This window comes from Cygnus atratus, chromosome 5 (assembly GCF_013377495.2).
Source record: "Cygnus atratus isolate AKBS03 ecotype Queensland, Australia chromosome 5, CAtr_DNAZoo_HiC_assembly, whole genome shotgun sequence".
NCBI classification, from domain to species: domain Eukaryota; kingdom Metazoa; phylum Chordata; class Aves; order Anseriformes; family Anatidae; genus Cygnus; species Cygnus atratus.
In genome coordinates, this window is record NC_066366.1 from 27,690,299 (window position 1) to 27,702,606 (window position 12,308).

A 12,308-nucleotide genomic window follows, 5' to 3' on the forward strand; every position below is an offset into this window, starting at 1 on the left:
AGGGGCGCTGCAGCGAGGGGCGGCCGCGTCTCCCCGCCCGGCGCCGGGGCGGGCCGGCGGCTGCGCGCTGTGCGGCGGGGCCGGGTGCACGCTGAGGCAGGAGCAGCGAGCGCGCAGAGGGACCCTCAGCCGCCGGCAGGTAGCGGCCCGGGACGGGCGCCGCGGCGTCGGGAGGGAGCTCGGCTCCGAGCGGGGCTGGGGATGGGCCCGGCCGCTTGGGCGCAGGCCGGGCGGGAGGGAGGGAGCGGCGCCGCCCCGCAGCTGCGGCCCGGCAGCCCGTGGGCCTCGTGGGGCCGGGGGTGGGCTCCTGCGGGGGCCCCGACCATCCCGTGGCGCTGCGGCCGGGCTGGGCGTAGCTCCGGAGGTCGGCCCAGTGGGAGGCCGGCGGGGGAAGTTCCCTCTGGGGAGAGGAGCGGCGGGGCCCGGCGTGCCGAGCTGTGCCTGCCCTTCCTGCTCGCCGTGCTGGGGGTGGCTTGGCGGTCTGTGCGGCCTGCCTCACGGGGGGGGGGGTTCGCTGGAGTTGCGTTAAGTGGCCTAGAAATGTCGCCTGTAACAGTTTTGGTTTTAATCTTGGAGCTGTTTGTTTCAGCTTCAGATTGTACGAAATTTTATGTCTTTATAATTGTTTGTTTCTAGTAGTTTCTATTAGTAGTGTATCTACTAGTTTGTATCCCTTTTCTGAAAGGTAAAAATGAAAACGAGGGCAGACACGGCTTTCTGAATTGTGTGGCCGTGTTTAGTAGCACTTGGTGTTACCATCGTGTTCTCTTTGTAGAGCCTCATATAGCTAGAAAGCACTAGTGCTGCTGTGAAGATCAGGAGCACCACTTTGAAATGGCGATTAAACTGAAGGAGCAGTGCATTTGACTCAATGTTGTAGGCTCCTGCTTCTAAAATGTTCTTAAACTTGTGCGTGAAGCTGACAAAAGCCCTGGGCCCAGCCTCACCATTAGTGGTGAGTACATGGATCGCTGTCAGCATCAGGAGAGGGAGGCAGTTTGAGCGTTCCATCGTGTCACCACATGATTACTAAACATGAATCTGGTACCTTTTTTGATTCAGTGACAAAGAAATCCTGTTTATATATATATATATATATATATATATGTTTCATCCTGGCTACCTATATGTTAGGCTTTTTTAAAGTCATTTTTAGGGGTCTGTTTTCTGTTTAGTGCTTCACTCACGTCAGGCTCGTTCCATCTTCTGGTTGTTGCCTTTGCTTCCTTTCAGTGCCGACAGGTGGCCCCTGGAGCAGTTCTTGCAGGACTATTCCAACCATCCTGTGCTGAGTTCAGAAAAATATCTTCTGGAATCTGGAGTCTTCCTTCTCAGTAGTAGTAGAGAAGCATCACTCTACCTCTTATTTCCTCAGCCTTTCACATGCTGTCTATTGCTGTGCATACAAATACCTTTGTTGGCACTGCAAGCTTCTCTCCTGTGTCCTTCTGTTGTTGAAATCTGGTTTCTGACTTAAAACTTTACGTGGTCTTATGAATTTAGATGACTGTGAAGAGTGCAGTGCCTTCTTTTCACCACTTGAGGCCTCTTCTGTGTGGTGCACTATGTACAGACAGCATGACAGTTGAAGTGGACAATAAAGTTGGGGTAGCAAGCTTTCTCTTCTTTTATGCAAAAAGTGAACATTATAAAAAATGTGGCAATTTTGAAGTATTAATCAATCTATTGCTTATTATCTGTTAAAACCTAACTATACATTGCACAAGCCTTATCCTACTTAGCAGTTTCTAGTATCAGTGTTTCTCTCTATCCTCACCAGTCCCTGCTGTTTTTTACCATGCTTGTAGGAGACTTCAACGATGTACTGTGAAATAAGTCATCCTTGTTTCTTTTTCCTTGTTTTCTGTTCAAATTCCAGAATGCCAGTACTAAGCTGTAGATTCTACCAGCATAAATTTCCAGAGGTGGAAGATGTAGTGATGGTCAATGTTCGGTCCATCGCTGAAATGGGGGCTTACGTCAGCCTGCTGGAGTACAACAACATTGAAGGCATGATCCTCCTCAGCGAGCTGTCCAGAAGACGTATTCGTTCCATAAACAAACTCATCCGCATTGGAAGGAACGAATGTGTTGTGGTCATAAGAGTTGACAAAGAGAAAGGTATTGGGGATATTATGGGATATATCAAGATTGAAGTCATAACAAGAAATGCAGATTAACTGGGCGGCTTAGCCATTCATAGATTTTGCCAGGGGTTCTTTATTTTAGACACTTAAGCAAAATAAACCATCATCCTGCCATCTGATGTTTACAATCATTTTTCCCTTTGGTAATCAGGTTAATGAAGGTCAGTCACGTCAGTTAAGATTTGCTTAAATGGGTCCTCACCAGCTGACTGTTGGTCAACAAACCATAGGGAAGTGGAATTTTTTTGGTATCTATGCAGATTTTTTAGGTCCTGACTGAAGAGAGGGGTCATCTGATGTAGTGGTGAAAATTTAATGCTCACATTCCATCCTGTGCCTTAAGTCCTGAACCTTGGCTGTCAAATAGATCACATATATGTAATTATCGTATCACGTACTTCCTATAGAAGGTTACAAGTAGAGATTGTGCAGACTTAAACTTTGCTTTCTCCCGTCTTCTGAACAATTGAATCTTTGACTTTAGAGGTTTTTTTAATATATTTTTCTGCTTAGGACGTGTTTTTCAATAATATTGTTCATGCAAAATCTGTATCCATGTATAAAGAAATAATGAAAATGAGCACCAAGCACATCTGATAGGAACCTGTTTGTATGGTATTTCTCAAGTAAAATGTTTTTCTAGAATACTTTTAAAATTACAGTTAACTTCGAGATTAAATAATGAATAGCAGAATACCAAAAAAGCAAATTCTGGTAATGATTTGATCAAATTCATTAAGCTTTAGTTTTGTTACTTTCTTTAGCAACTGATAGTGTAGACAAGGGACAAATCTTGAGCCAGATTGCTTGCTTGTTATGCTTTTCTCTTGAAGCAGTTAGACTTAGTTTGCACAATGCCTGACACTTTGAAAATTATTTTCCCTATTAGGTTATATTGACTTGTCAAAACGAAGAGTTTCTCCAGAGGAGGCGATCAAATGTGAAGACAAATTCACAAAATCAAAGACTGTAAGTTGCTTTGCTTTATTCAGGCACTGTGTTGTGCTGTCTTCTTTTCTGAGCAAACAAAGTGCGCAGACATAAGATAATATGAAAAATAAAGTATTATTCTCATCTATCAGGCATACTCTGATTCTCATTTACCTTTGCAAATATATCAGTTTGTCTGTGAGTGCTCTGGTAAGCTGCTTATTAGTTAATGAATACATCAAGTAAGATGTCAGTTGAAAATTTGTGATGCAAACTGTGATATTCAAAGAATCAGAAATTCAAAAGCATATGCAGGTTTAACACACTGGGCAAATTTTATTGGAAAGGAGTAAGGATAATTTAAGGCATCAGATCCCACCCTTACTACTGTGTGGCCTGAAGTTTCTGAGTGAAACACCATTAATTATTACCTTGATTCTAACTTTTTTTATATGTGTACAAGTTTACTGCTTGTTTAACAACTTGTTAATACTTTTCATATCAGTTTCCATAAGAGAATGATTTTGTCTTTATAACTGCACGATAGAGGTTTAGGTTAATAAAATGTTTTTGATATTTTGTAAACCCCTAGATCTCAGTATGTAATTTATTGTTAAGTATAGGGAAAGATTGTTTTCAATCTTACACAGTGTTTAGAATCAAATCTATTGGTTCTGGGCTTTAATCTGCAGGACATGATTTTATGCTGCGCAAACTGAGAGTAAGAACCAGTCATTACCTAGCAGGGTGAGACTGGATAAGTGTGAGGGGATGGCTGTTTTGTTTTCGTTTTGATTTTATTTATTTTATTTTTTAACACCCCATTTATGTTCCAGGTTTACAGCATTCTTCGCCATGTTGCTGAGGTCTTGGAGTACACTAAGGATGAGCAGCTTGAGAGTCTGTTCCAGAGAACTGCCTGGGTATTTGATGACAAGTACAAAAGACCTGGATATGGTGCTTATGATGCATTCAAGCATGCAGTCTCGTAAGAACATCTTTTCTGTTTCTACGGGTTTATTTCATAATTGCAAAGAAGTATTTTCTGAAATATATCCACCTTTTTCTTTTTTCTGAGAGTCAGTATATGTAGACTAGAATGTAGTGGTTAAGTTAACCTAGTGCGTCTTGACATCGGCCTTCCAGTTGTTAATTATAGGTTTCTCTCTCACTACTTTTCTTCAAGTTCCCAGTGCTCTTGAGAAAGAAGACTCAGAGTTGATTTGTCTTTATCCACCTTTGAATATGCCATTCTGCGTATGTCAGTTTTTTAAAAGTAGTAACTGAATTTGTTGTGGGGGAATACTGAGAAACTCAGTGAATATTTTTAAGAGAAACTTGAATACAAACACTGAGGAGATTTATATTGCTGCAGCTGAGCCTGTGGCATTACTAATAGAAGCAGCACTAATCTTGGCTTCTCTGTCAGAATTTACCTATTCTTAGTCCAAAGCAGATATTTTCACTCATATCTAGCTCTGTGTCTGAAGAAATTCCAACTCATAGCTGACGCTCACTCTTCCACTGCCACAGGCGTTATTTTTTTTTTAATACAGCAAGTTGGCTTTTTACTTTTCTACACTTTCAATCTTGAAGAATGAAAATGGGATGACGAGTTTAGAAATGAAATTATGAAAAGAAAGAGTTAGAAGCTGTGAATCTCATGGAGCGTGCACCAAGATGGATTGTTCGTAGGTTTTTATGAAGTCTGGCGTTTCAATTTGCTTTCAGAATTAATTAAGCTATTTGGTTTCCATTTAAATTTACTATCATGAAATTGGCAATTCACAAATAGATTTCTGAGTAAGCATTTCCAATTTTACTCTTGTAAATGAACTTCCATTTAATGCTAGTTGGCAGTGATAAGATTCTAGAAAATTGTATTGATTTTAAGAAGCAGGGCACTTGGCAGTATTTTTGATTGATCAGCTCAAAACTGTTTTTGTGGTTTTGAGAAGAGACAACTTGTACTGTCTTCGTATAAACTGAATGTGTTCATAGAGTAACAATGCCTTTCTAATGATTGCAAGTTTACTGGTGAAGGACTGATCTGGGCACATTGCTGCAGGAGAATTTCGGGGTCATCCTGTAACTGATGAATGTTTTAACACCTGTATGCCAGAAAACCAAAAAACACCAATTACACTGACTGTTTAAGACTCTCTCAAATTCAGAAACTGAAAAAAAAATAAAAATTCCTGAACACATTTGGTGTGCTGCTGCTTATCTGTTACACAGGTTGGAGCATAAATTTCTGAAGCTCTCTTTTCAAAACATCTTTCCATCAGTAATACCTTAAGATTTCCAATAGATTGTATTTTTTTTCCCGTTTTGCACCTACATAAAGCTTTGACATGGAACAGAAGTGTGTGGATACTGCTGCCTTTCTACCTTTGCTGAAATGCTAACTGGCAGCCTAGTGTGCCCCTTAAGAGCTTGACTTGGTATTTCTTTCTGAGTGCTGAGAATGAATGTTTTGGGGTGTCGTGCAGCGGGTACCTGTAGTAAAATTTTAAAGTAGATTTACACTTTAATTATTAAAAACTCAACATCCGGGAGCTATTTGTTGAATGCCTACTGAAGGTCATGCAAGTAACTGGAAGATTTAACAGAATAGATTGTAAAGGAAGAAACAGAATTTGTGAGTCTAATAAATCATGTCTGCCTTATGGATTCATATTTTTCAATGTGTAAAAAAGATCAATTTCTGGCTTCTGTTCAGTTACGTTTGGCTTTTCTGCTATCTACGATCAGTATATAAAATCATGAAAGATGACATTTTATTAATAGTGGAGACCAGTCTCCAACATTGCCTTTGTTCTGGAGGGCGTTTTGGTCCACGTTTGCCAGCTAGTAATGTTTTATAGGCAGTCTGGTATTGCCCTTCAGAGACCTGTCCTGTTTCTGAAGAATGTAATCACAGCATTGCTTCTCTTAGGCAACAAAATAGGAATGTTCCGAAAATTTTGATCAGGCACAACTGAAAAAAGAAAAAAAAGCAGCTATAGGGCTAATAGGAGTGATTTCTCTGAAGAGCTCTTTGTTTTCTGTTTCAGTGGTATTTTCAGTAAAACTAATACCATAATAAAGAAAATGATTGCCTGTGATCTAAAAACTATCCTTTCTTTAGCTGAGACTGTAGCCAGCAGTTAAGTATGTCTGTGATCCAGTTACTTTTTAAAAAGCTTGAAAGAATGATGTGGAATTAGTATGGGTTACTTTGTAGAAAGACAGAAATCTTCCCTTCATATGAAATGCTAGAGTAACTCAAAAACCTCAGATTCATGGTGAATTTTCTTTCATACAATACAGGTTTATCTTCATATTGGAGGAAAGATAAATGCCAAGCAACTAGATATATTTCTCACTCTATATATAATTTACAAATGAAACTGGGCAGAAATCATTCCTATTTTTTGTTTGGTTAGTTGGCTTCTCAGAAAAAAAGGAAAAAGGGGAAAAATGAGTTGAATTAAGACTTTTTCCTCCAGGAACAGACTGAGTAAACTATTTATCTGCTTAGTTGTTAAGTGCTTCCATTAGAAAATACTCTGTAAATAGATGTGTGTATTTTCTTCCAGTGTTTCAATGGACTCTTAAGAAATTTGCCTGTTTTCTTTGCCTAGTAGAGCTTTATGATTTTGTTAAGAATATTGAAATAATACCAGAAGTTGATGTTGTGTCATATCCCACTTCAGTGTAAGTTCTGTACCGTTTCTTTGCTTGGCTCAGAGACCCAGCAATCCTGGATAGCCTGGATCTGACAGAGGAAGAGAGGCGTGTATTGATTGACAATATTAACAGGCGTCTGACACCACAAGCAGTCAAAATCCGAGCTGGTAAGTTCTCTCCAGATGTTCATTGAATAGACTTGACAAGTTGAGTGTATCTTGTAAACTATAAACTCATTTAAAACTAGTGGTTTGTGGTGCTGATGTTTGACTGAAACTGCTGTTCCAGAGTTAAGACATATTAGTGCTTGCAGAATGCCTGTATGGGTCCTATCTCAAAGTCCAAGGTGGTTTGGCTTTCCCACCCCCCAGCTGCAGGTTCCTTGGGACACAAGTTAGTTGTCCTGATATATAATGCAGTCTGTCACATTGCACTGGCATACAATGAATTTAAATATTTTATAGGTATTACTGAATCCGCAATATCCGTATTATTGAAAATGTTAAATTCTTTGGTTCTCTAACAGCATGATTGATCACTGTCAGCATGGCTGGGTCATATGTCCTCTCCTTGTCCATGAGCAAGTGAGAATAATTATGACTTTGCAGTGGGTGTATTTCTAGCTGATTGTTTGCAAACCTCTCAGACGGATGTATTAGCATATGTCTAATGTACTCATGAAGTTTATGAGCTGGTTTGTCTCCTACTAGCTCAGTTAGTGGTCAGAAAAAGCACATGACTCTGGTATACTTAGGAAGACTCACTACACAATTGTAAAGCTGGTTGTACAGGTAACTGAACAGCCTAAAAGCATGCTTGCCATTAAACAGATAGTCAATGATCAGAGTTGCATTTTTAACACCATTCAGAAATTGCCTTTGCTCTGCAAGGGTATATTGAAGAGCATTAGCCCTTCTTGATTGCAGTGGAGGGAAGAAAAGATGAGCAATATCCACATGACGGTGAAGTTAAGATGAGAGTGCAGAAAGTAAGATCATGAAAAATTCTTCTACCTATTGCTTTAGATAGCCAGGAGTTAACATAAACTTCAAATATGTAAGTAGGATTTGATTGCCATGAAGAAGGAAGTTGCTAACACGCATAATGCTTGATCACTTTTGAAAATAACGTGCCCTCGAAGAACGTGTTCTCTTACTTCATTCATCTTGCTGTTTTGTTCTGGTGGTCTAAGTTGGTTTTAGTTTTTTCTTCAAGCATAGAAATATTCTAGTGGCTTGTAGTCTCATCCTGAGACTGGCTGTGGAGTGCTTTTTTGTAAATATGATTATATATGGGAACAGCAAATTATTGAGAGTCACCTGGGAGTGAGGTTAACTTCTCTGTATAACGTAAAGTCTTGCACCATTGCTACGTAGGTAAACAAATCTTTGTCTTTAGACTAACTAGGATATTACAGATATGAACAGCATAAGCTTATGCCTTTGTTTCCCAACATTTAGAAAAAGCTGTAGCTAGCACTCATTATAACTATAATTTAATATAATTTATTTTAAAAAGATAATCCCTGTGCTCTTAAGGTGATGCCTTTCTTGTAGTTGTTGACAGAATTCTGTGAATTTGTGGCTGTGCACTTTATCAAGTTTCAATTTTCCTGATAGGTCTTTCATTTTATTTGGTATTTCTTTTATATCTCAATCTCTCGTTGTGAAATGCATCATCATTCCTGTTGAATTTATTGGGCAGTGAATGCAGATGTATGGTTTCGTATCTTGGATTTTCAAAGCACAATGTAAAATGTTATACAACTAAAGAATTTATGAAGACTTCTACCTCAGCCTACAAGCCAAGAAATTGAAATGTTTCCTCAGTTTTGGAAGATGCTGAGGATCTCATTGTGAATAAACATTGGTTGCTAAAAGGTTTTTAATAAAGCTTAACTAAAAAATCTTTAAACATTCTACAACTTTTGATAACTTTAAAGTTTTATTATTTGTATTCATCTGTCTTAGATATTGAAGTTGCTTGTTATGGTTATGAAGGCATAGATGCAGTAAAGGAGGCTTTGAGAGCAGGCTTGAATTGTTCCACAGAGACCATGCCCATTAAAGTAAGTAATTGTCTTAATTATGAAATCAATAGCAAAGTTTTCTGATGTCCTCGATAACAATACCTTTCGGTTGTCGCAGTTGCATAGGTGAGGCTGAGGAACCATGTAGGAACCATGTACGTGCTTTCTGGTTCTCCTGTCTAGCACAGGTACGGGACACTTCCCTAAAACTATGTGGTCGCAGTTGTTCCTGTGACTGTGCTGCGGCTTTCCAAGTTCAAGAAGCTGTATTTGTTCTCTTCAATTAATTAATGTTCAGTATTTGCATACTAAATACTTGCTGTTCCTTTATACAGCCTTATACAAGTAGAGCAAAAATTTTTATTTTCAGAGATAAGACTGTGTAAGAAAAGGAATATTTTGTCCACAGATGTTTGAGTGTTGGTAGAAAGCCTACTACACCCAGGTCTAAATTTTCTGCCCCAACCACTTAAGGATATTGAATGCATTACTGAATAAGTGTTTTCAGAAAAATGGAAAGTACTTCCTTCTTTGAAATAGTTTCTTAGAATGTTTTCTTTTAACAAAAGAAAAAGTTCACTCATCCAGTCATCTTAAAAAAAATAAAAATATCTATTGGTTGTTGCAGTCTTTTAATTGTTTGAAAAATTGTGATAGGCTGCTTTACTTACCTGCAAGGTGGGTATTCTCTCCGCTTAACAATATTTGTCTATAAGAGTATACTACGTAAAAATAATTGGTTTTGATACCAGAAATTAGACAGCCTATGTGCTTTCTTGTTTGTTATTTCATTCCATGTTATTTGTACTTCTAGAAATAACTTTTCTAATGGAAAAATATTTCTTTTTTTGTTACTGAGTGTAGGTTTTTTGTTATTTTTTTGGTTTTGTTTTTTCTTCCCTGCAATGTGATAGATTAATCTGATAGCCCCTCCTCGATATGTGATGACTACCACAACCCTGGAGAGAACTGAAGGACTCTCTGTTCTGAATCAAGCCATGGCTGTCATTAAAGAAAAAATTGAGGAGAAGAGAGGAGTCTTTAATGTGCAGATGGAGGTGAGAACACTTTGCATTCTGAAATGTAACTGATTTATTTTTTCCTCACAACATTTTATAAACAGAGCAAGATCAGTAGTGCTAAGAGACATCTTAGCAAAAGATATTAAGAAACTGAAAAAAAGGCATAATTTTTCTGTATTCCTTAAATAAATAGATGGCCAAAAATTCTAATTTTCCTAGGTTTTACTGCATCACTAGTGGATTTATTTTGATATCTTTCTCCTTAGGATCAGAGCCACCAACCATGACTTTATTTTCATATTTATTTGTAGACTGAAGAGGGTGTTTTTTAGTGATCGTTCATCATGTGTTGTGGTTTTTTTTTTTCAGCCTAAGGTGGTTACTGATACAGATGAAACTGAGCTTGCAAGACAGTTGGAAAGACTGGAGAGGGAAAATGCTGAAGTGGATGGTGATGACGATGCTGAGGAAATGGAAGCCAAAACTGAAGACTAAATACTCTGGGATTATTTAGAAGACAGAGCATATGAAAAATTAGAGACCCCGTTGCAAACTCTGGACTAAATGTTTCCAGTATTGAAAGCTTCAAATGCAAATACTTGAAGTGTGTTACTGTTTTAAAAAGACCAATACGTGGAAGCCTCTCCTAAGTAACATTTGATGCAGCAACTTACACAAATAGAATCCTTCAAAAGGAAGGTGCCTAGTCATATTCAAGACTCACATCTCATGAATAGAGGGAGGCTTCAGCCCCATGCTTACCATTTTCATACGTAACAATTCCAAATTGGCGATTACAGCTCAGTGCATCTGATAGTGATGTTTTCTGGGAGTACAAAAACCAAACAGGTTGAACAGTTCTATACAGAATGTATTTGACCAAATATTCAATAAATTTCTGAGCTACATAACTCCAAGCTTTTTTGATCTTCTGTCACATTGCTTAAATTGGTACGAATAAAACCTGGAAGAGTATGATCAGTCAGTAGCTCCCCTTTAACAATGAAAAGGGCTTTCTTTTGTTGTTTTAAATCAATGCAAGAATGAGTGGAACAATGTTTTTCTTAGAAATATGTTGATGCAAATTTATTTAAAAGAATATCTCCTCTGTTTTTTTTCTGTATTTAGGGATGCAGAACTTGTAAGTTGTGAACGTAGCTTTGAATATAGCTTGTTACAATTTCAATAAATATAGTTGAAAAATTACATATAGTTACTTTGCTCCTATATGTGAATATAGCAGGAGCTTTAATTAATTTATTCATACTTCAAAATAGACATTGCTGTCTTCCAAGCTCACTGTTGCTTGACCTTCAGTTCTGCCTACCCTAGATCTAGTTTGCATTGGATTGAGCTATTCACTCTATAAACAACCAGTTTATCTCCTCTGAAGAGGAGAAACAAGATCTGCTTTCCATGTTGCAATGAAAAAATCCCGTTTGTCCTTGTCTGTGGGAATTGGGGAAGTTATATTTTAAGTAACCTTTCCAAATTACTGAATTTTTAAATGGATTTATCTTTTTCATAGTCATATCCTATATTGCCTATGTCTTTTTCTTAATATTTTGTGCTGCTAGAGGAAAAAAATGGATGAAAAATGAGTCTTTGCACCTTATGTAGGAATTCTTAATGTTGCCGTAGTAGAAACAATGTCATTGCTACAAGGTGTTGCTAGAAAAGGCATTCACAAACTGTATATTGAAATACATGCTTGATTATCAGAAAAGTTCACGTGCCCAACTTTTACTATGCAAAGCCAAAAAGGTAACTTCCAGTCTTTGCAGAATGTTGGAAAATACTTGAGTATGTCATCACAAAGTGTCTTTTATGGTTACTTGATCAAATTACTTTCTTTTTAGAAGTTACATATGACAGCCTTGTCAGGGTTTGAAGCTGTATTCTCCCTTTGATAATTTTGGTTTCATTTTTATGAACAACTCTTCCTTTTTTGCCAATTCACTAGATAGTGAATTGACCTGCATTCAACATGATATGTGGGCACTGACAAAAGTACAAAGTTTTAAAAACTAAAACATCTCTCTGTGATCCATTTGCCAAAATAATGCTGTAAAGCAAGGCACTGAAAATGAGCCAGTCTTGCTCTTTACGTAAGAGTGTTACCAGGGGATTACAATTAATGTTGCCTCTAAGAGCTGCCTTGGTGTGTTAATAGGGGAGCATCACTTCTGTCAGTAACTGGATATTTCTCATGTGTTGCAGTAGCTGGAAGAAGGAGCTCTGAGATGGCTGCTTGCAAGGACTGCTAGCCTGTGAACTGTGAGTTAAGGGTCCTTAGCACAAACTGAGCTGATACCTTCTATTGCAACCAGTCTGGTGTGCTTGGAACTGTTTGCCTACAAAGCATTTTAATAAATGTAGTAGGTTTTGTATGAACAGCTTTGTGGAGTCAGTAAGAGGCAGTGGAACTGGCATGTTGTTCTCTGTAGCCAAATCTGTACTTTGGTATTTAATTTCTCATAAATCTTTGATCCAGGGAATACAGTTAAA

General features: G+C 38.2%; 1 protein-coding gene across 2 annotated transcripts; it reads left to right on the plus strand.

Moving 5' to 3' along the window:
* Positions 1-7: 7 nt before the first annotated feature.
* Positions 8-10,711, plus strand: EIF2S1 (eukaryotic translation initiation factor 2 subunit alpha). 2 transcript variants are annotated; one of them, XM_035540030.2, is made up of 8 exons: positions 8-139; positions 1,880-2,121; positions 3,037-3,116; positions 3,914-4,065; positions 6,810-6,916; positions 8,720-8,817; positions 9,693-9,836; positions 10,170-10,711. In XM_035540030.2, exons 2-8 carry the CDS (start codon positions 1,881-1,883, stop codon positions 10,293-10,295), a joined length of 948 nt encoding a protein of 315 aa, XP_035395923.1. In that variant the 5' UTR covers positions 8-139; position 1,880; the 3' UTR covers positions 10,296-10,711. The 2 variants fall into 2 exon arrangements, with proteins under 2 accessions (XP_035395923.1, XP_035395924.1); XM_035540031.2 differs by lacking the exon at positions 8-139 and adding an exon at positions 433-955.
* The last annotated feature ends 1,597 nt before the right edge of the window (positions 10,712-12,308 follow it).